General features: G+C 47.2%; 1 protein-coding gene across 2 annotated transcripts in view; it reads left to right on the top strand.

The window, feature by feature from the left end:
- The window catches only part of ATRNL1 (attractin like 1), a 356,964-nt gene that overhangs the window by 66,447 nt on the left and 269,054 nt on the right, over nucleotides 1-21,463 (top strand). For both annotated transcript variants that reach the window (XM_069979719.1, XM_069979720.1), the window contains exons 4-8: nucleotides 1,254-1,382; nucleotides 2,438-2,646; nucleotides 9,680-9,854; nucleotides 10,201-10,297; nucleotides 18,391-18,646. In XM_069979719.1, the coding sequence (XP_069835820.1) occupies nucleotides 1,254-1,382; nucleotides 2,438-2,646; nucleotides 9,680-9,854; nucleotides 10,201-10,297; nucleotides 18,391-18,646 (866 nt within the window). The remainder of the gene's footprint in view (nucleotides 1-1,253; nucleotides 1,383-2,437; nucleotides 2,647-9,679; nucleotides 9,855-10,200; nucleotides 10,298-18,390; nucleotides 18,647-21,463) is intronic.

Below are 21,463 nucleotides of genomic sequence, written 5' to 3'. Positions count from 1 at the left end.
ATAACCTGTGAGCAGTAACATTATAAGAAGCTGAGAGCAGATTCCGCTGTGAGACTTCTTGCTGGGCTTTTGGGGTCATGTGATTGGCGCTCGGCTCTGCATTATCTGCTGCGTGACTTCCCCAGGAGCAGCGGCTGTCAGTAATGAGCTGTGAGTGCGTCGCAGTGTGTCAGTATTGATTAATGGTGTCTTCTCAGGTGTCTAGGAAAGTAGGTCAGAGACTGTCAGCAGAGGATTACCTGCGGGGCAGAGACAGCACCAGGTACGACGCCCGGGACGCACTCTCTGCATCACAACCCTAGAGATAGCAGAATAACTGCCCCACAGCGCCCTCTAGCGTCAGCTCTTATTGCTTCTGTCTGCTTCTTGGAAAGCTGGGTGATATTGGGGCTTTCCCAGACCACTGATTCCTGACACATCCGCTGCTGGGAGAGCTGGGTGATTCCTGGCACGTCCCTTCTCTTATATCACAGCTGCTGCTCAGGAGTCTGGGAAAGCTGGATGATTCCTGGCACGTCCCCTCCTCTTATACCACAGCTGCTGCTCAGGAGGCTGGGAAAGCTGGATGATTCCTGGCACGTCCCCTCCTCTTATACCACAGCTGCTGCTCAGGAGGCTGGGAAAGCTGGATGATTCCTGACACGTCCCCTCCTCTTATATCATAGCTGCGGCTCAGAAGTCTGGGAAAGCTGGATCATTCCTGGCTCGTCCCCTGCTCTTATACCACAGCTGCCGCTCAAGAGGCTGGGAGAGCTGGGTGATTCCTGGCACATCCCTTCTCTTATATCACAGCTGACACTCAGGAGGCTGGGAGAGCTGGGTGATTCCTGGCACTTCCCTTCTCTTATATCACAGCTGCCACTCATGAGTCTGGGAAAGCTGGATGATTCCTGGCACGTCCCTTCTCTTATATCACAGCTGTCACTCAGGAGTCTGGGAAAGTTGGATGATTCCTGGCACGTCCTCTGCTCTCCTACCACTGCTGCCGCTCAGGAGGCTGGGAAAGCTGGGTGATCCCTTGCATGTTCCCTGCTCTTACATCATAGCTTCTGCTCAGGAGGCTGGTAAAGCTGGGTGATGACCCCTATGGGAGGTGGGTTCCATGTCATGTCTCAGTTTGTCATCCTTTCAGGATCTTTGGTTGCTGTCAGTGAATGAAATCCTGTTTGCTGTCACAGCTGAGATCTTGTTCCAGTGTGTCGGTGCAGCTGTTGTGGCTCTGAGATGTGATCTCCATCTTCTCCTCCCCGCAGCGGTCTCATCGTCCCTGAAGTGGCTGGAAACGAAACCGTCCCGGAGGTGGTCACCACGTCAGGATACGCCCTCCTACACTTCTTCAGTGATGCGGCTTATAACCTCACCGGGTTCAATATCTTTTACTCGTACGTAGCCGACAGGGGTCACTGTAAGGGGGGGCAGGGTTATTGTAAGGGGGGCAGGGGTCACTGTAAGGGGGGGCAGGGGTCACTATAAGGGGGTGGGGTTATTGTAAGGGGGGGCAGGGGTCACTGTAAGGGGGTGGGGTTATTGTAAGGGGGGCAGGGGTCACTGTAAGGGGGGGCAGGGGTCACTGTAAGGGGGTGGGGTTAGTGTAAGGGGGGGCAGGGGTCACTGTAAGGGGGGGCAGGGGTCACTGTAAGGGGGTGGGGTTATTGTAAGGGGGGGCAGGGGTCACTGTAAGGGGGGGTAGGGGTCACTGTTAGGGGGCAGGGGTCGCTGTTAGAGGGTGGGAGTCACTAATAGTGGCAGGGGTCACTAGGGGGGGCATGGATCACTGTAATGGGCAAAGGTCACTTTAAGGGGGGGTTATTGTAAGGGAGGCAGGGGTCACTGTTAGGGGGCAAGGATCACTGTAATGGGGGGGCATTGTAAGGGGGTGGGGTCACTGGAAGGGGCAGGGGTCACTGTAATAGGGGCGGGGGGCATTGTAAGGGGGGCAGGGGTCACTGTTAGGCGGCGAGGATCACTGTAATGGGGGAGCATTGTAAGGGGATGGGGTCACTGTAATGGGGGGTGGGGCATTGTAAGGGGGTCGGATTACTGTAACGGGTTGGGACCACAGTTACAGGGTGTGGACACTAATGGGGGGGTTCAGTGTAAGAGATGGGGTTACAGTTAGGGGGTGGGGTCACTGTTAGGGGGGGGGGTTATTGTAAGGAGGTGGGGGTCACTGTTAGGGGGGTGGGGTCACTGTTAGGGGGGGTGGGGTCATCTTCATTTCTATAGTTGTCCCTTTTACATGAAGTCGTAGATATAGAATCTCACAGATCAGTAACTCTCTATCCACCATGTAAGTACATTATAGAATGAGTTATATAGTGAGGCAGGTCACATGACCAGACACCATATTTACTCTGTCTGGAGGTGTCGCCGTTACAGTGTGTCGGTGCAGCTGATTACAGTGTGTAGTGATCTCTGCCTGTAACTGCTTCCACAGAATAAATTCCTGTCCAAACAATTGTTCCGGCCACGGAAAGTGCACGACCAGCAGCTCCGTCCCCGGCCGTGTATACTGTGAATGTGACAAGTACTGGAAGGGCGAGGCCTGTGACATCCCCTACTGCAAGAACAACTGCGGCAGCCCCGACCACGGCTACTGTGACCTGACCGGAGAGAAGCTGTGCGTCTGCAATGACAGCTGGCAAGGTGAGGGGCATCTGCAGCGACATCTAGTGGTCATCCATAGCGACATCTAGTGGTCATCCATAGCGACATCTAGTGGTCATCTACAGTGACATCTAGTGGTCATCTATAGCGACATCTACAGTGACATCTAGTGGTCATCTATAGCGACATCTAGTGGTCATCCAGTGGTCATCTACAGTGACATCTAGTGGTCATCTACAGTGACATCTAGCGGTCATCTATAGTGACATCTAGTGGTCATCTACAGTGACATCTAGTGGTCATCTATAGCGACATCTAGTGGTCATCTATAGCGACATCTACAGTGACATCTAGTGGTCATCTATAGCGACATCTAGTGGTGATTCATTGTGTTATAGTGACATCTAGTGGTGGCTTATATAGTGACATCAAGTGGTGGCTTATAGTGTTATAGTGACATCTAGTAGTGATTTATAGTGTTATAGTGACATCTAGTGGTGATTTATAGTGTTATAGTGACATCTAGTGGTGATTTATAGTGTTTTAGTGACATCGAGTGGTGGCATATAGTGTGATAATGATATCTAGTGGTGATTTATAGTATTATAGTGACATCTAGTGGTGGCTTATAGCGACATCTAGTGGTCATCTACAGTGACATCTAGTGGTCATCTACAGTGACATCTAGTGGTCATCTATAGTGACATCTAGTGGTCATCTATAGCGACATCTGGTGGTCATCTATAGTGACATCTAGTGGTCATCTATAGCAACATCTGGTGATCATCTATAGTGACATCTAGTGGTCATCCAGTGGTCATCTACAGGCATCTAGTAGTGACAGTGACATCCAGTGGTTGTTTATTCAGCTAAGGTGACAATACACCTTCAATAACTGATGGATGAATCATCATTCAGCTGTCAGTTATCTCTCCTGCCCACCGCCCCTACACAAGAACGTTTGGCACGGCCGAGTATTCCTGTATTCTCTATGTGAAGGGGTATCACCAAAAACAAAGGGGTTGGGCAGGGATTTTCCATCAACCCACCCCCTATCACCATCATCATCATCTGTCGGTGGTCGTTCAGGATAAAATCAAAGGTGTATGGAGACCTTTGTACAGGCACCTAGTAGTGACAGTGACAGCTAGTAATTATCTATTGTGTTATAGTGACACCTAGTGGTGATTTATAGTGTTACAGTGACATCTAGTGGTGGCTTATAGTGTTATAGTGACACCTAGTGGTGATTTATAGTATTATAGTGACACCTAGTGGTGATTTATAGTATTATAGTGACACCTAGTGGTGGCTTATAGTATTATAGTGACACCTAATGGTGATTTATAGTATTATAGTGACATCTAGTGGTGATTTATAGTGTTATAGTGACATCTAGTGGTGGCTTATATTATAGTGACATCTAGTGGTGATTTATTTTGTTATAGTGACATCTAGTGGTGGCTTATAGTGTTATAGTGACATCTAGTGGTGGCTTATAGTGTTATAGTGACATCTAGTGGTGGCTTATAGTGTTATAGTGACATCTAGTGGTGATTTATTTTGTTATAGTGACATCTAGTGGTGGTTTATAGTGTTATAATGACATCTAGTGGTGATTTATTGTGTTATAGGGACATCTAGTGGTGGCTTATAGTATTATAGTGACATCTAGTGATAATTTATTGTGTTAGGGTACAAACCCACTTGACGTATTTGCTGCGTGAATCAGTCTTAAAAATAAGCAGGCAAAACGCAGGTTGGCTTTATACGATTGTTCTGCATTAAAATACGCAATTGCGTATTTTTGAAGCGTGAAGCTTGTGTTAGCAAAGCATCAGTTGTTAACAACCTGTGTGAAAAACGCATGTAGCTTCACGCTTCAAAAATACGCAATTGCATATTTTAATGCAAAACAATCGTATAAAGCCAACCTGCGTTTTGCCTGCTTATTTTTAGGACTGATTCACGCAGCAAATACGTCAAGTGGGTTTGTACCCTTATAGTGACATCTAGTGGTTGCTTATAGTGTTATAGTGACATCTAGTGGTGGCTTATAGTGTTATAGTGACATCTAGTGGTGGCTTATAGTATTATAGTGACATCTAGTGGTGGCTTATAGTGTTATAGTGACATCTAGTGGCGATTGATAGTGTTATAGTGACATCTAGTGGTGGTTTATAGTGTTATAATGACATCTAGTGATAATTTATTGTGTTATAGTGACATCTAGTGGTGGCTTATAGTGTTATAGTGACATCTAGTGGTGATTCATTGTGTTATAGTGACATCTAGTGGTGGCTTAAAGTGGTATAGTGACATCTAGTGGTGGCTTATAGTGGTATAGTGACATCTAGTGGTGGCTTATAGTGGTATAGTGACATCTAGTGATGGCTTATATAGTGACATCAAGTGGTGGCTTATAGTGTTATAGTGACATCTAGTTGTGATTTATAGTATTATAGTGACATCTAGTGGTGATTCATTGTGTTATAGTGACACCTAGTGGTGGCTTATAGTGTTATAGTGACATCTAGTGGTGATTCATTGTGTTATAGTGACACCTAGTGGTGGCTTATAGTGTTATAGTGACATCTAGTGGTGGCTTATAGTGTTATAGTGACATCTAGTGGTGATTTATAGTATTATAGTGACATCTAGTGGTGGCTTATAGTATTATAGTGACATCTAGTGGTGGCTTATAGTGTTATAGTGACATCTAGTGGTGATTTATAGTATTATAGTGACATCTAGTGGTGGCTTATAGTATTATAGTGACGTCTAGTGGTGGCTTATAGTATTATAGTGACGTCTAGTGGTGGCTTATAGCGACATCTAGTGGTCATCTATAGCGACATCTAGTGATCATCTACAGTGACATCTACAGGCATCTAGTGGTCATCTACAGTGACATCTGGTGGTCATCTATAGTGACATCTAGTGGTCATCTGTAGCAACATCTGGTGGTCATCTATAGTGACATCTAGTGGTCATCTACAGTGACATCTAGTGGTCATCTATAGCGACATCTAGTGGTCATCTATAGTGACATCTAGTGGTCATCTACAGTGACATCTAGTGGTCATCTATAGCGACATCTAGTGGTCATCTACAGTGACTTCTACAGGCATCTAGTAGTGACAGTGACATCTAGTGGTCATCTATAGTGACATCTAGTGGTCATCTATAGTGACATCTAGTGGTCATCCAGTGGTCATCTACAGGCATCTAGTAGTGACAGTGACATCCAGTGGTTGTTTATTCAGCTAAGGTGACAATACACCTTCAATAACTGATGGATGAATCATCATTCAGCTGTCAGTTATCTCTCCTGCCCACCGCCCCTACACAAGAACGTTTGGCACGGCCGAGTATTCCTGTATTCTCTATGTGAAGGGGTATCACCAAAAACAAAGGGGTTGGGCAGGGATTTTCCATCAACCCACCCCCTATCACCATCATCATCATCTGTCGGTGGTCGTTCAGGATAAAATCAAAGGTGTATGGAGACCTTTGTACAGGCACCTAGTAGTGACAGTGACAGCTAGTAATTATCTATTGTGTTATAGTGACACCTAGTGGTGATTTATAGTATTATAGTGACATCTAGTGGTGGCTTATAGTATTATAGTGACATCTAGTGGTGGCTTATAGTATTATAGTGACATCTAGTGGTGGCTTATAGTGTTACATTGACATCTAGTGGTGGCTTATAGTGTTACAGTGACAACTAGTGGTGGTTTATAATGTTTCGCAACCTCTAGTGGTGGCTTACTAACATCTAGTAGTGATTCATCAGTTTGATATCTTAACAGGGGTTTTGTTATAGTGACATCTATTCGTGGCTTGTAGTGTTATAGTGACATCTAGTGGCGATTTATAGTGTTATAGTGACATCTAGTGGTGGCTTATAGTGTTATAGTGACATCTAGTGGTGGCTTATAGTGTTATAGTGACATCTAGTGGTGGCTTGTAGTGTTATAGTGACATCTAATGGTGATTTATTTTGTTATAGTGACATCTAGTGGTGGCTTATAGTATTATAGTGACATCTAGTGGCGATTTATAGTGTTATAATGACATCTAATGGTGATTTATTTTGTTATAGTGACATCTAGTGGCGATTTATAGTGTTATAGTGACATCTAGTGGTGGCTTATAGTATTATAGTGACATCTAGTGATAATTTATTGTGTTATAGTGACATTTAGTGGTGGCTTATAGTGTTATAGTGACATCTAGTGGTGATTCATTGTGTTATAGTGACATCTAGTGGTGGCTTATAGTGTTATAGTGACATCTAGTGGCGATTTATAGTATTATAGTGACATCTAGTGGTGGTTTATAGTGTTATAATGACATCTAGTGGTGGCTTATAGTGTTATAGTGACATCTAGTGGCGATTTATAGTGTTATAGTGACATCTAGTGGTGGCTTATAGTATTATAATGACATCTAGTGGTGATTTATAGTATTATAGTGATATCTAGTGGTGGCTTATAGTATTATAGTGACATCTAGTGATAATTTATTGTGTTATAGTGACATTTAGTGGTGGCTTATAGAGTTATAGTGACATCTAGTGGTGATTCATTGTGTTATAGTGACATCTAGTGGTGATTTATAGTGTTAAAGTGACATCTAGTGGTGGCTTATAGTGTTACAGTGACATCTAGTGATAATTTATTGTGTTATAATGACATCTAGTGGTGGCTTATAGTGTTATAGTGACATCTAGTGGCGATTTATAGTGTTATAGTGACATCTAGTGGTGGCTTATAGTGTTATAGTGACATCTAGTGGTGGCTTATAGCGTTATAGTGACATCTAATGGTGATTTATTTTGTTATAGTGACATCTAGTGGCGATTTATAGTGTTATAGTGACATCTAGTGGTGGCTTATAGTATTATAATGACATCTAGTGGTGATTTATAGTATTATAGTGATATCTAGTGGTGGCTTATAGTATTATAGTGACATCTAGTGATAATTTATTGTGTTATAGTGACATTTAGTGGTGGCTTATAGAGTTATAGTGACATCTAGTGGTGATTCATTGTTTTATAGTGACATCTAGTGGTGGCTTATAGTGTTACAGTGACATCTAGTGATAATTTATTGTGTTATAATGACATCTAGTGGTGGCTTATAGTGTTATAGTGACATCTAGTGGCGATTTATAGTGTTATAGTGACATCTAGTGGTGGTTTATAGTGTTATAATGACATCTAGTGGTGGCTTATAGTGTTATAATGACATCTAGTGGTGGCTTATAGTGTTATAGTGACATCTAGTGGCGATTTATAGTGTTATAGTGACATCTAGTGGTGGCTTATAGTATTATAATGACATCTAGTGGTGATTTATAGTATTATAGTGATATCTAGTGGTGGCTTATAGAGTTATAGTGACATCTAGTGGTGATTCATTGTGTTATAGTGACATCTAGTGGTGATTTATAGTGTTAAAGTGACATCTAGTGGTGGCTTATAGTGTTATAGTGACATCTAGTGGTGATTTATAGTGTTAAAGTGACATCCAGTGGTGGTTTATAGTGTTATAATGACATCTAGTGGTGATTCATTGTGTTATAGTGACATCTAGTGGTGGCTTATAGTATTATAGTGACATCTAGTGGTGGCTTATAGTATTATAGTGACATCTAGTGGTGGCTTATAGTATTATAGTGACATCTAGTGGTGGCATATAGTGTGATAATGATATCTAGTGGTGGCTTATAGTATTATAGTGACATCTAGTGGTGGCTTATAGTATTATAATGACGTCTAGTGGTTGTTTATTGTATTATAGTGACGTCCAGTGATGGCTTATAGTATTATAGTGACATCTAGTGGTTGTTTATTGTGTTATAGTGACATCTAGTGGTGGCTTATAGTATTATAGTGACGTCTAGTGGTGGCTTATATAGTGACATCTAGTGGTGGCCTATAGTATTATAGTGACGTCTAGTGGTGGCTTATAGTATTATAGTGACATCTAGTGGTGGCCTATAGTATTATAGTGACGTCTAGTGGTGATTTTAGTGTTATTGTGACATCTAGTTGTGGTTTATAGCAGAGGACCACACTTTTTTGCACCACAGACCAGTTTTATGCAGGACAGTTTCATTATTAAAGTTATATTGTGAATGAGTGAGGTAGGACTGAGGCACCTGACTAGTGAAGAGAAACAGGCTGCGGCTTTGCTGTCATGCTCTTGGGAGAGGCTTCTGCTGTACAATAATGGAGGTGACACCGACCCTGCTCTGGAAGGGATTTCAGGTACTCGGGCACCATTAGGAGGTAGCCTGGGAGAACTGGTGGGGAAAGCTGGGAATCAGGAGAGTGCAGGGACACCCTCCCTACATATCTTGGTGCTTTATTATAGTCATTATAGTGACATCTAGTGGTGGTATTTAGTGTTACAGCTAACAGTGGTTTATTATAGTTGTTATAGTGACATCTAGTGGTGATATTTAGTGTTACAGCTAATGGTGGTTTATTATAGTCATTATAGTGACATCTAGTGGTGGTATTTAGTGTTACAGCTAACAGTGGTTTATTATAGTTGTTATAGTGAAATCTAGTGGTGATATTTAGTGTTACAGCTAATGGTGGTTTATTATAGTCATTATAGTGACATCTAGTGGTGGTATTTAGTGTTACAGCTAACAGTGGTTTATTATAGTCATTATATAGACATCTAGTGGTGATATTTAGTGTTACAGCTAACGGTGTTTTATTATAGTCATTATAGTGACATCTAGTGGTGGTTTTTAGTGTTACAGCTAACAGTGGTTTATTATAGTCATTATATAGACATCTAGTGGTGGTATTTAGTGTTACAGCTAACAGTGGTTTATTATAGTCATTATAGTGACATCTAGTGGTGGTATTTAGTGTTACAGCTAACGGTGGTTTATTATAGTTGTTATACTGACATCTAGTGATCACTTATGGCTATTATGGTTTAGTTGGTTATTATAGTCTTTTTCTATGGAGCTGTAATCTGATTAATCTGATTGATGAGTATTACCCTCGTTGACCCGGTGACTATGTTCTTGTTCTCAGGTCCGGACTGCTCGCTCAGTGTCCCCTCCACTGAGTCTTACTGGATCCTGCCCAATGTGAAGCCGTTTAGCCCCTCGGTGGGTCGCGCCTCCCACAAAGCCGTCATGCATGGAAAGTTTATGTGGGTGATCGGGGGCTATGCCTTCAATTACAGCTCCTTTCAGATGGTACTAAAGTAAGTGACCCCCATATGACTGATATCAGGGGTCCAGTGGTAGGTGGGGGTGAGGTTGTATTTGCAGACTGCCAACATGGCTGCTTCACAGCTAATATAGGGCCTGTCACCCAGCTTTCCAAGAATCCAGATCATACTACATAAGGAACTATACATCCAATGCACTTACTAGTCAGTCAAGTCAGTCAACTAATCTAAGGAGCAAAGGGGATACATCAGTGCAAGTACACAGCCTCACCATTCAGGCCTCTAGGAAAGCTGGGTGATCAGCGCTGTGGAATCAGTATTGGCAGCTCTAATGTGGCTTTATGTCATCACTTTGACCTTTCATGTTTTATTTTTACAGCTACAATGTGGAGAGCAGCATCTGGAACGTGGTCCCTGTAAATCCAGTGCACACAGCCCCCCCTCAGAGATACGGCCACTCGCTGGCGCTCTACCAGGTACGGACTGTCTCCTATATTGTCTGAGTGCACGTCTGTAGAATGCGGCTGCTCCTTCTAGAGCTGAAATCACTGTACAAAACTTGCTGTCTCGCTCTGGTCTCACATGATTCAGGTCCTGTTACTTTCCGGCATCCAGATAAAGTCCTTGTCTAGGCTTTGGTGTGCCGACAGCAGGGACAGGGATGTATAGAGCCGCCTGTCATACCTGAGCTCAGCCTCCAGATGGCAGCAGTGCTTCACAGGACTCAGCATCTCATACACCTGTATGGCCAGCAGTGAAGGAGGATGAGAGCTGTGGCTACAACGGCAGTCATACCGGCCTCACCCCCTGAGCTTATATCAGTGCCGGAGCGTTATAAGAGGAGACGCTGATAATAGACACATATACTGGAGAGATGTGTTGGCAGTTATGGGGGGGTCCTCCCCCCAGCTGTGTAACTACCCCATGTCCCCTCCCCATCTGTGTAACAGCTCCCAGCCCTCTCCCTAGCTGTGTAACAGCCCCCAGTCCTCTCCCCATCTGTGTAACAGCCCCCAGTCCTCTCCCCATCTGTGTAATAGCCCCCAGTCCTCTCCCCATCCGTGTAACAGCCCCCAGTCCTCTCCCCATCCGTGTAACAGCCCAGTCCTCTCCCCATCCGTGTAACAGCCCCCAGTCCTCTCCCGATCCGTGTAACAGCCCCAGTCCTCTCCCCATCCGTGTAACAGCCTCAGTCCTCTCCCCATCCGTGTAACAGCCCCCAGTCCTCTCCCCATCCGTGTAACAGCCCCAATCCTCTCCCCAGCCTGATAACAGAGAATACTAGATTGCCTACAGCAGGAGGTTTGCATTACTGCTGTGCGGTCTAGGAGAGCTGTGTATTAGCTGCACTGGAGATCACCCAGCTTTCTCAGAAACAGATGAAGACAATAAGTGTATAGAGAGTGGCTGTGTCCCCCTGCAGACCATCGCGCCCCCTCCGCCTGCAGGACACTGATGATTTATGGATGTGCCGCCGCCGTCACTTGCCGCTCCTTCCTCAGGGTTTATCTATTGGAGCAGCTGCTGCTGTTTAATAAATAATCCGCTGGTGTCTGTCACCTGTGGCCGCGATTTCCCGTGAGAACGGCGGCGGCGGTGCTGCTCGTCTGTACGGTTATGGCTGCCGCTCCCTTCATACATTTAATAATCCACAAGTGTCCATGATGGAGCAGATTATACACCCCCCCCCCCCATCCATCATGAGTCTGATCCGTCAGTCTTCTCTGCAGTTTTGACGTTCTGTTCATGAAACAGGAGGATCAGGATGAGCAGAACTCCAGTCTCCTCCCGGATAGGGGGAGCTGTATATACAAGCCAATGGAAACTTATCACAAACTCTCCTGCAGCAGAGGATTGTGGGCAATCACAGTGACTATAAACCATTATAACCTTCTGGATGAGGGCTGCCATTTATAGGCATCCTGGGTGGGGAGCTGGGATCTATAGGGGGCTCCTTGGTGGGAAGCTGGGATCTATAGGGGGCTCCTTGGTGGGGAGCTGGGATCTATAGGGGGCTCCTTGGTGGGGAGCTGGGATCTATAGGGGGCTCCTTGGTGGGGAGCTGGGATCTATAGGGGGCTCCTTGGTGGGAAGCTGGGATATATAGGGGTCTCCTTGGTGGGAAGCTGAGATCTATAGGGGGCTCCTTGATGGGGAGCTGGGATCTATGGGGGTCCACTGTGGTCTGGGGAGGGGGGCGATCTACTGAGAACCCCTGTGAGCTGTGGTCTGGGGGGGGGGGGTTTGATCTGTTGGGGTCCCCTGTGATCTGGGGGGGTGTTGATCTATTGGGGTCCCCTGTGAGCTTGGGGGGGGATTTATTGGGGTCCCCTTTGAGCTGTGGTCTGGGGGGTGATCTATTGGGTTCCCCAGTGAGCTTGGGGGGAGGATTTATTGGGGTCCCCTATGAGCTGTGGTCTGGGGGGGTGTTGATCTATTGGGGTCCCCTGTGAGCTGTGGTCTGGGGGGGGGGTGATCTATTGGGGTCCCCAGTGAGCTTGGGGGGAGGATTTATTGGGGTCCCCTATGAGCTGTGGTCTGGGGGGGTGTTGATCTATTGGGGTCCCCTGTGAGCTGTGGTCTGGGGGAGGGTGATCTATTGGGGTCCCCAGTGAGCTTGGGGGGGGGGTTTATTGGGGTCCCCTATGAGCTGGGGGAGGGGGGGTAGGGTTGATCTATTGGGGTCTCCTGTGATCTGGGAGCAGCTATGAGCTGTGGGGGTCTTAAGGGGGGCACTGCTGTGATCTTGGGGGTATCAGGTGGGAGTTATATATAGGGGTCTCCTGCGGATACATGGGGGGTCCCCTGGGGGTTATAATAAATACATTCTTCCCATATAATCTGACACAGTCACATTCTCCTCCGCATCATCATCATCACCACAGACAGAGGCCGCCATGTTGTATGTGATCGTGTCTCCTCCCTGTTCCCTGATGACGATGGGTGAGACTTGACTGAGACCCCCGGGAGCCGCCGGCTGTCACCTCCATATATCCGGCCACCGCTCCCCGGCTGATTTATATAATAAATGGTGTCACATCCAGAGCTGCTGGTTCAGCTGGAACCAGCGGACATGATGGGACTTGTAGTTCAGCAACAGCTGTCCGACATGATGGGAGTTGTAGTTCAGCAGCAGCTGTCCGACATGATGGGAGTTGTAGTTCAGCAGCAGCTGGAGCTGTGTGTATGATGGGAGTTGTAGTTCAGCAGTAGTTGGAGCATTCAGCATGATGGGAGTTGTAGTTCAGGAGCAGCTGGAGCTGTGGGCATGCTGGGAGTTGTAGTTCAGCTGGAGCTGTCGGCATGCTGGGAGTTGTAGTTCAGCTGGAGCTGTCGGCATGCTGGGAGTTGTAGTTCAGCAGTAGCTGGAGCTGTGATCATGATAGGAGTTGTAGTTCAGCAGCAGCTGGAGCTGTCGGCATGATGGGAGTTGTAGTTCAGCAGCTGGAGCTGTCGGTATGATGGGAGTTGTAGTTCAGCAGCAGCTGGAGCTCTCAGCATGATGGGAGTTGTAGTTCAGCAGCAGCTGGAGCTGTCAGCATGATGGAAGTTGTAGTTCAGCAGCAGCTGGAGCTGTCGGCATGATGGGAGTTGTAGTTCAGCAGCGAGTTGTAGTTCAGCAGCAGCTGGAGCTGTCAGCATGATGGGAGTTGTAGTTGAGCAGTAGCTGGAGCTGTCGGCATGATAGGAGTTGTAGTTGAGCAGAAGTTGGAGCTGTGGGCATGATGGGAGTTGTAGTTCAGCAGCAGCTGGAGCTGTCAGCATGATGGGAGTTGTAGTTCAGCAGTAGCTGGAGCTGTCGGCATGATAGGAGTTGTAGTTGAGCAGAAGTTGGAGCTGTGGGCATGATGGGAGTTGTAGTTCAGCAGCAGCTGGAGCTGTCAGCATGATGGGAGTTGTAGTTCAGCAGCAGCTGGAGCTGTCAGCATGATGAGAGTTGTAGTTCAGCAGCAGCTGTTGCCATGATGGGAGTTGTAGTTGAGCAGTAGCTGGAGCTGTGGGCATGATGGGAGTTGTAGTTGAGCAGTAGCTGGAGCTGTGGGCATGATGGGATACCACTGTAACAAACCCTCAGCTGTAAGATGAAGCTGTTTCTTCAGAGTTGCAGGAGATTGTTGTGTAGGTTCCCAGCCGGCGCTGCCCCCTCTGCCTTGTGGTGGGGGTCTGTACCATCACGCCGCTGCCATGTCCTCATTTTGTTCTCGTCCCCCGCGTTCTGGGAAATCTTCGCACGACACGGATCCGCCGCTCGCTGCGACATAATGTTTAATATCAGATTATCGAGGAAGAAAACCTGATAATCTGCGCGACGCCATCTGTCTGTAGTCACAGGCTGCGGGGGGCTCCTCTCCGGCCTCCCCTCCCATCGCCCTCACATATCACCGCCATCGCCCTCACATATCACCGCCATCGCCCTCACATATCACCGCCATCCCCCTCACATATCACAGCCATCGCCCACACATATCACCGCCATCGCCCTCACATATCACCGCCATCCCCCTCACATATCACAGCCATCGCCCTCACATATCACCGCCATCCCCCTCACATATCACCGCCATCGCCCTCACATATCACCGCCATCATCCTCACATATCACTGCCATCGCCCTCACATATCACCGCCATCATCCTCACATATTACCGCCATCGCCCTCACATATCACCGCCATCCCCCTCACATATCACCGCCATCGCCCTCACATATCACCGCCATCATCCTCACATATCACAGCCATCCCCCTCACATATCACCAAGCCATACCCCTCACATATCACCGCCATCTCCCTCACATATCACCAAGCCATCCCCCTCACATATCACCGCCATCGCCCTCACATATCACCGCCATCTCCCTCACACATCACAGCCATCATCCTCCCATATCACCGCCATCGCCCTCACATATCACCGCCATCATCCTCACATATCACAGCCATCCCCCTCACATATCACCAAGCCATACCCCTCACATATCACCGCCATCTCCCTCACATATCACCGCCATCCCCCTCACATATCACCAAGCCATCCCCCTCACGTATCACCGCCATCCCCCTCACGTATCACCGCCATCGCCCTCACGTATCACCAAGCCATCCCCCTCACATATCACCGCCATCACATATCACCGCCATCCCCCTCACATTTTACCAAGCCATCCCCCTCACATATCACCGCCATCGCCCTCACATATCACCAAGCCATCGCCCCGCACATATCACCGCCATCACCCTCACATATCACCGCCATCCCCCTCACATATCACCGCCATCTCCCTCACATATCACCGCCATCTCCCTCACATATCACTGCCATCGCCCTCACATATCACAGCCATCTCCCTCACATATCACCGCCATCCCCCTCACATATCACCGCCATCGCTGACACACTGTTACAATAAACCTCAATAAAATGCCGGAGGGAGCGGCCGGCGCCATAAATCACCGCAAAGAGCACAATACCGAGTATAATCCCGGGATGGTTCTTCTCATCTTCACCAATAAGGTCCTGGTCTCTGCGGCAACACCATAACCGGGACGACAGCAGATCCCCAGAATCCTCCTGTCACATTGGGACTTCGTACTTATAGCTGTTATAGTCTTCCAGTACTTATCAGCTGCTGTATGTCCTGCAGGAAGGGGTGTATTTTCTCCAGTCTGACACAGTGCTCTCTGCTACCACCTCTGTCCATGTCAGGAACTGTCCAGAGCAGGAGAGGTTTTCTATGGGGATTTGCTGCTGCTCTGGACAGTTCCTGACATGGACAGAGGTGGCAGCAGCGAGCACTGTGTCAGACTGGAGAGAATACACCACTTCCTGCAGGACATACAGCAGCTGATAAGGACTGGATGACTGGAGATTTTTAAATAGAAGTAAATTAAAAATCAATACAACTTTCTGACACCAGTTTATTTGAAAGAAAATAAAGAGGTTATCCGGCGCTACAAACTCCAGTTTGGGTGGGGTTTGGGTGGGGTTTGGAACTCAGTTCCATTAAGGTAAATGAAGCTTAATTGCAAAACGCACCTGACCTGGAGACAAGAGAGGGGCCATGTTTTTGTAGCGCTGGAAAACCCCTTTAATCTTGTATTCATCCAGAGCTTCCTGATTCATGAGAAAAATGCGGGAGCTACAGTGTGATCTGAGGGGGGAGGATGAAGCTGTCATTGCTGGTAGTGGCCTCCATCATTACTGGTCACCCAGCTTTCCCAGGAACAGATAGGACTATTAAGCAGTGTTTATCCAGAGCTTCCTGGTTCATGAGTAGAATGTGAGACCTATAGCGAATGATGTGCTGTGTATATTCCCCCGGTAATTATATGATGGGCTGTGTATATTCCCCCGGTGATTATATGATGTGCTGTGTATATTCCCGGTGATTATATGATGTGCTGTGTATATTCCCCCGGTGATTATATGATGTGCTGTGTATATTCCCCCGGTGATTATATGATGTGCTGTGTATATTCCCGGTGATTATATGATGTGCTGTGTATATTCCTGGTGATTATATGATGTGCTGTGTATATTCCCGGTGATTATATGATGTGCTGTGTATATTCCCGGTGATTATATGATGTGCTGTGTATATTCCCCCGGTGATTATATGATGTGCTGTGTATATTCCCCAGGTGATTATATGATGTGCTGTATATTCCCCCGGTGATTATATGATGTGCTGTGTATATTCCCGGTAATTATATGATGTGCTGTATATTCACGGTGATTATATGATGTGCTGTGTATATTCCCGGTGATTATATGATGTGCTGTGTATATTCCCGGTGATTATATGATGTGCTGTGTATATTCCCGGTGATTATATGATGTGCTGTGTATATTCCCCCGGTAATTATATGATGTGTTGTATATTCCCCCGGTGATTATATGATGTGCTGTGTATATTCCCGGTGATTATATGATGTGCTGTGTATATTCCCCCGGTAATTATATGATGTGTTGTATATTCCCCCGGTGATTATATGATGTGCTGTGTATATTCCCCCGGTAATTATATGATGTGCGGTGTATATTCCCCCGGTGATTATATGATGTGCTGTGTATATTCCCCCGGTGATTATATGATGGGCAGTGTATATTCCCAGTGATTATATGATGTGCTGTGTATATTCCCCCGGTGATTATATGATGTGCTGTGTATATTCCTGGTGATTATATGATGTGCTGTGTATATTCCCGGAGATTATATGATGTGCTGTGTATATTCCCGGTGATTATATGATGTGCTGTGTATATTCCCGGTGATTATATGATGTGCTGTGTATATTCCCGGTGATTATATGATGTGCTGTGTATATTCCCCCGGTGATTATATGATGTGCTGTGTATATTCCCCCGGTGATTATATGATGTGCTGTGTATATTCCCCCGGTGATTATATGATGTGTTATATATTCCCCCGGTGATTATATGATGTGCTGTGTATATTCCCCCGGTAATTATATGATGTGTTGTATATTCCCCCGGTGATTATATGATGTGCTGTGTATATTCCCGGAGATTATATGATGTGCTGTGTATATTCCCGGAGATTATATGATGTGCTGTGTATATTCCCGGTGATTATATGATGTGCTGTGTATATTCCCCCGGTAATTATATGATGTGTTGTATATTCCCCCGGTGATTATATGATGTGCTGTGTATATTCCCCCGGTAATTATATGATGTGTTGTATATTCCCCCGGTGATTATATGATGTGCTGTGTATATTCCCCCGGTGATTATATGATGGGCAGTGTATATTCCCAGTGATTATATGATGTGCTGTGTATATTCCCCCGGTGATTATATGATGTGCTGTGTATATTCCTGGTGATTATATGATGTGCTGTGTATATTCCCGGAGATTATATGATGTGCTGTGTATATTCCCGGTGATTATATGATGTGCTGTGTATATTCCCGGTGATTATATGATGTGCTGTGTATATTCCCGGTGATTATATGATGTGCTGTGTATATTCCCCCGGTGATTATATGATGTGCTGTGTATATTCCCCCGGTGATTATATGATGTGCTGTGTATATTCCCCCGGTGATTATATGATGTGTTATATATTCCCCCGGTGATTATATGATGTGCTGTGTATATTCCCCCGGTAATTATATGATGTGTTGTATATTCCCCCGGTGATTATATGATGTGCTGTGTATATTCCCGGAGATTATATGATGTGCTGTGTATATTCCCGGAGATTATATGATGTGCTGTGTATATTCCCCCGGTGATTATATGATGTGCTGTGTATATTCCTGGTGATTATATGATGTGCTGTGTATATTCCTGGTGATTATATGATGTGCTGTGTATATTCCTGGTGATTATATGATGTGCTGTGTATATTCCCGGAGATTATATGATGTGCTGTGTATATTCCCGGTGATTATATGATGTGCTGTATATTCCAGGTGATTATATGATGTGCTGTGTATATTCCCCCGGTGATTATATGATGTGCTGTGTATATTCCCGGTGATTATATGATGTGTTATATATTCCCCCGGTGATTATATAACCTATAATCTCCTCCCCCAGGATGAGATCTACATGTACGGAGGGAAGATAGAGACCAGTGGAGGGAACGTCACCAATGAGCTTTGGGTTTTCGATATCTCCAGTAAGTCATGGAGCACGCGGACTCCAACCGTCCTGAACCACGGGCAGCATTACGCGGTGGAGGGGCACACGGCCCACATCCTGGAGCTGGACAGCCGCGAGGTGGTGATGGTCGTCATATTCGGCTACTCTGCAGTCTATGGATACATCAGCAATGTCCAGGAGTATTACCTGAGTGAGTCCTGTGGGTGATGAGGGGGGAGGAGTCCTGTGGGTGATGGGGGGGGGAGGAGTCCTGTGGGTGATGGGGGGGGAGGAGTCCTGTGGATGATGTGATGGTGGGGGAGGAGTCCTGTGGATGATAGGGGGAGGAGTCCTGTGGATGATAGGGGGAGGAGTCATGTGGATGATAGGGGAGGAGTCCTGTGGATGATAGGGGAGGAGTCCTGTGGATGATAGAGGGGAGGAGTCCTGTGCATGATAGGGGGGAGGAGTCCTGTGGATGATAGGGGGGAGGAGTCCTGTGGATGATAGGGGGGAGGAGTCCTGTGGATGATAGGGGGGAGGAGTCCTGTGGATGATAGGGGGGAGGAGTCCTGTGGATGATAGGGGGAGGAGTCCTGTGGATGATAGGGGGGAGGAGTCCTGTGGGTGATGGGGGAGGAGTCCTGTGGGTGATGGCGGGAGGAGTCCTGTGGGTGATGGGGGGAGGAGTCCTGTGGATGATAGGGGGGAGGAGTCCTGTGGATGATGGGGGGAGGAGTCCTGTGGATGATGGGGGGGAGGAGTCCTGTGGATGATGGGGGGGAGGAGTCCTGTGGATGATAGGGGGGAGGAGTCCTGTGGATGATGGGGGGGAGGAGTCCTGTGGATGATGGGGGGGAGGAGTCCTGTGGATGATGGGGGGGAGGAGTCCTGTGGATGATGGGGGGGAGGAGTCCTGTGGATGATGGGGGGGAGGAGTCCTGTGGATGATGGGGGGGAGGAGTCCTGTGGGTGATGGGGGGGAGGAGTCCTGTGGATGATGGGGGGGAGGAGTCCTGTGGATGATGGGGGGGAGGAGTCCTGTGGATGATGTGATGGTGGGGGAGGAGTCCAGTGGATGATAGGGGGAGGAGTCCTGTGGATAATGTGATGGTGGGGGAGGAGTCCTGTGGATGATGGGGGGAGAGGAGTCCTGTGGATAATAGCGGTGGTGGTGGGGGAGAAGTCCTGTGGATAATGGGGGTGGGGGTGGGGTAAAACCATGTAGGCAGGGAGGGGGTAACACCATGTAGGCAGGGAGGGGTGGGGTAATACCATGTAGGCAAGGAGGGGGTAATACCATGTAGGCAGGGGGGGGTAATACCATGTAGGCAAGGAGGGGGTAACACCATGTAGGCAGGGAGGGGGGAGGGTAATACCATGTAGGCAGGGAGGGGGGAGGGTAATACCATGTGGGCAGGGAGGGGGGAGGGTAATATCATGTAGGCAGGGTGGAGGGGGTGGTAATACCATGTAGGCAGGGAGGGGGGTTATACCATGTGCCCCCCCGGTAGGGTGGTGGGTAGTCCCCTGACTCCCCCAGTATATGCCCCTCGTGTGACCCCATCACCTAGGAGCAGGGGGGCTGGCGCTCTGTGTGGCGGGGGGGACACGGGGGCGATCATCTCATGTCACATCCTCCTGGGCCGCTTGTCACCTCTGATTATGTGTGAAAAGATCACGGTGAGGATCGCTCAGAAGCCGCGTCTGCAGAGATTTACATCATTACCGCCACTTAAAGGTGAAAGGATAATTTCCTGAGGAAAATTTTTGTGCTTTTGTTTAAAGATTTAACAATCCCACGAGAAGACGCCGGAGGCCGAGGCGTACGCTGCCCATAAAGGGGTGTCCCCATCTACACTAATGGAGATCTGGTCACTTAGCAAACGCATCTCGTTCTCCTGATCTGCCGCTCTTTCACTATTGTTTACAGCTCATTATTACCTTAAAATCACTGACCACAGCTCTGCTCTAAAAGCAGTTGTTTGTATGGTGTTTATATGGCCAAACGTGGATGTATACAGATATAGGGTGAATATATACTGTATAGTGTATATGTACTATAGCTATATACACACATCAGCCAGACCACTGCTTTTAGAGCAGAGCGGTGGTTGGTAATCTAGACAATGTATATATTCTCTGCACACTGTGGGCGCTCCCAGTATTACAGATGGGGGGGGGGTCTCCCCTGTAGAGTTTCTGCCCCCCCCCTCGGATGCCCGGACGCTGTCGGTGCCCTTTCTTCCTGCGCTCAGGCTAATGGCTGCCGGCCTGGTCGTAAATCTCCGGAGGGGAATTTTATGGCGAGTTTTTACTAACTTGTCTCATAAAGCTGCTCCTTTTTTTCTGCTCTGGTCCGGAGGGAAATTTATTTTGGTTTCGGTTAGTGATACCTCATAAACCTCCTCCGATCTCCACGAGAGGCTCAAGGTGACTGGCGCCTTTATTGTACGAGCGGCGCTGTGTAGCTGCTCGCAGCCGTTCCTGCCGCAGGTGTGTGTGTGTGTGTGTGTGGGGGGGTATCTCACGCTTCATGGAGATCAGAAGAGGGTTGTGTCCGATCACACAGCTGAAGCTTTGTTACAGTTGTATCTGCTCCAGACTGATGCATTGTAGCAGAACATGAGACAGAGATTAAAGGGGTAGTTCAAATCAACTGGTGTCAGAAAGTTATATAGATTTGTAATTTACTTCTGTTTAAAAAATCTCCAGTCTTCCAGTACTTATCAGCTGCTGTATGTCCTGCAGGAAGTGGTGTATTCTCTCCAGTCTGACACAGTGCTCTCTGCTGCCACCTCTGTCCATGTCAGGAACTGTCCAGAGCAGCAGCAAATCCCATAGAAAACTTCTCCTGCTCTGGACAGTTCCTGACATGGACAGAGGTGGCAGCAGAGAGCGCTGTGTCAGACTGGAGAGAATACACCACTTCCTGCAGGACATACAGCAGCTGATAAGTACTGGAAGACTGGAGATTTTTTTATTACAAACCTCTGGAACTTTCTGACACCAGCTGATTTGAAAGAAA

This window comes from Dendropsophus ebraccatus, chromosome 8, assembly GCF_027789765.1.
Source record: "Dendropsophus ebraccatus isolate aDenEbr1 chromosome 8, aDenEbr1.pat, whole genome shotgun sequence".
In the NCBI taxonomy this organism is placed as follows: domain Eukaryota; kingdom Metazoa; phylum Chordata; class Amphibia; order Anura; family Hylidae; genus Dendropsophus; species Dendropsophus ebraccatus.
Note: the sequence above shows the minus strand (reverse complement) of the source record. Positions and strands in the feature narration are given on the sequence as shown.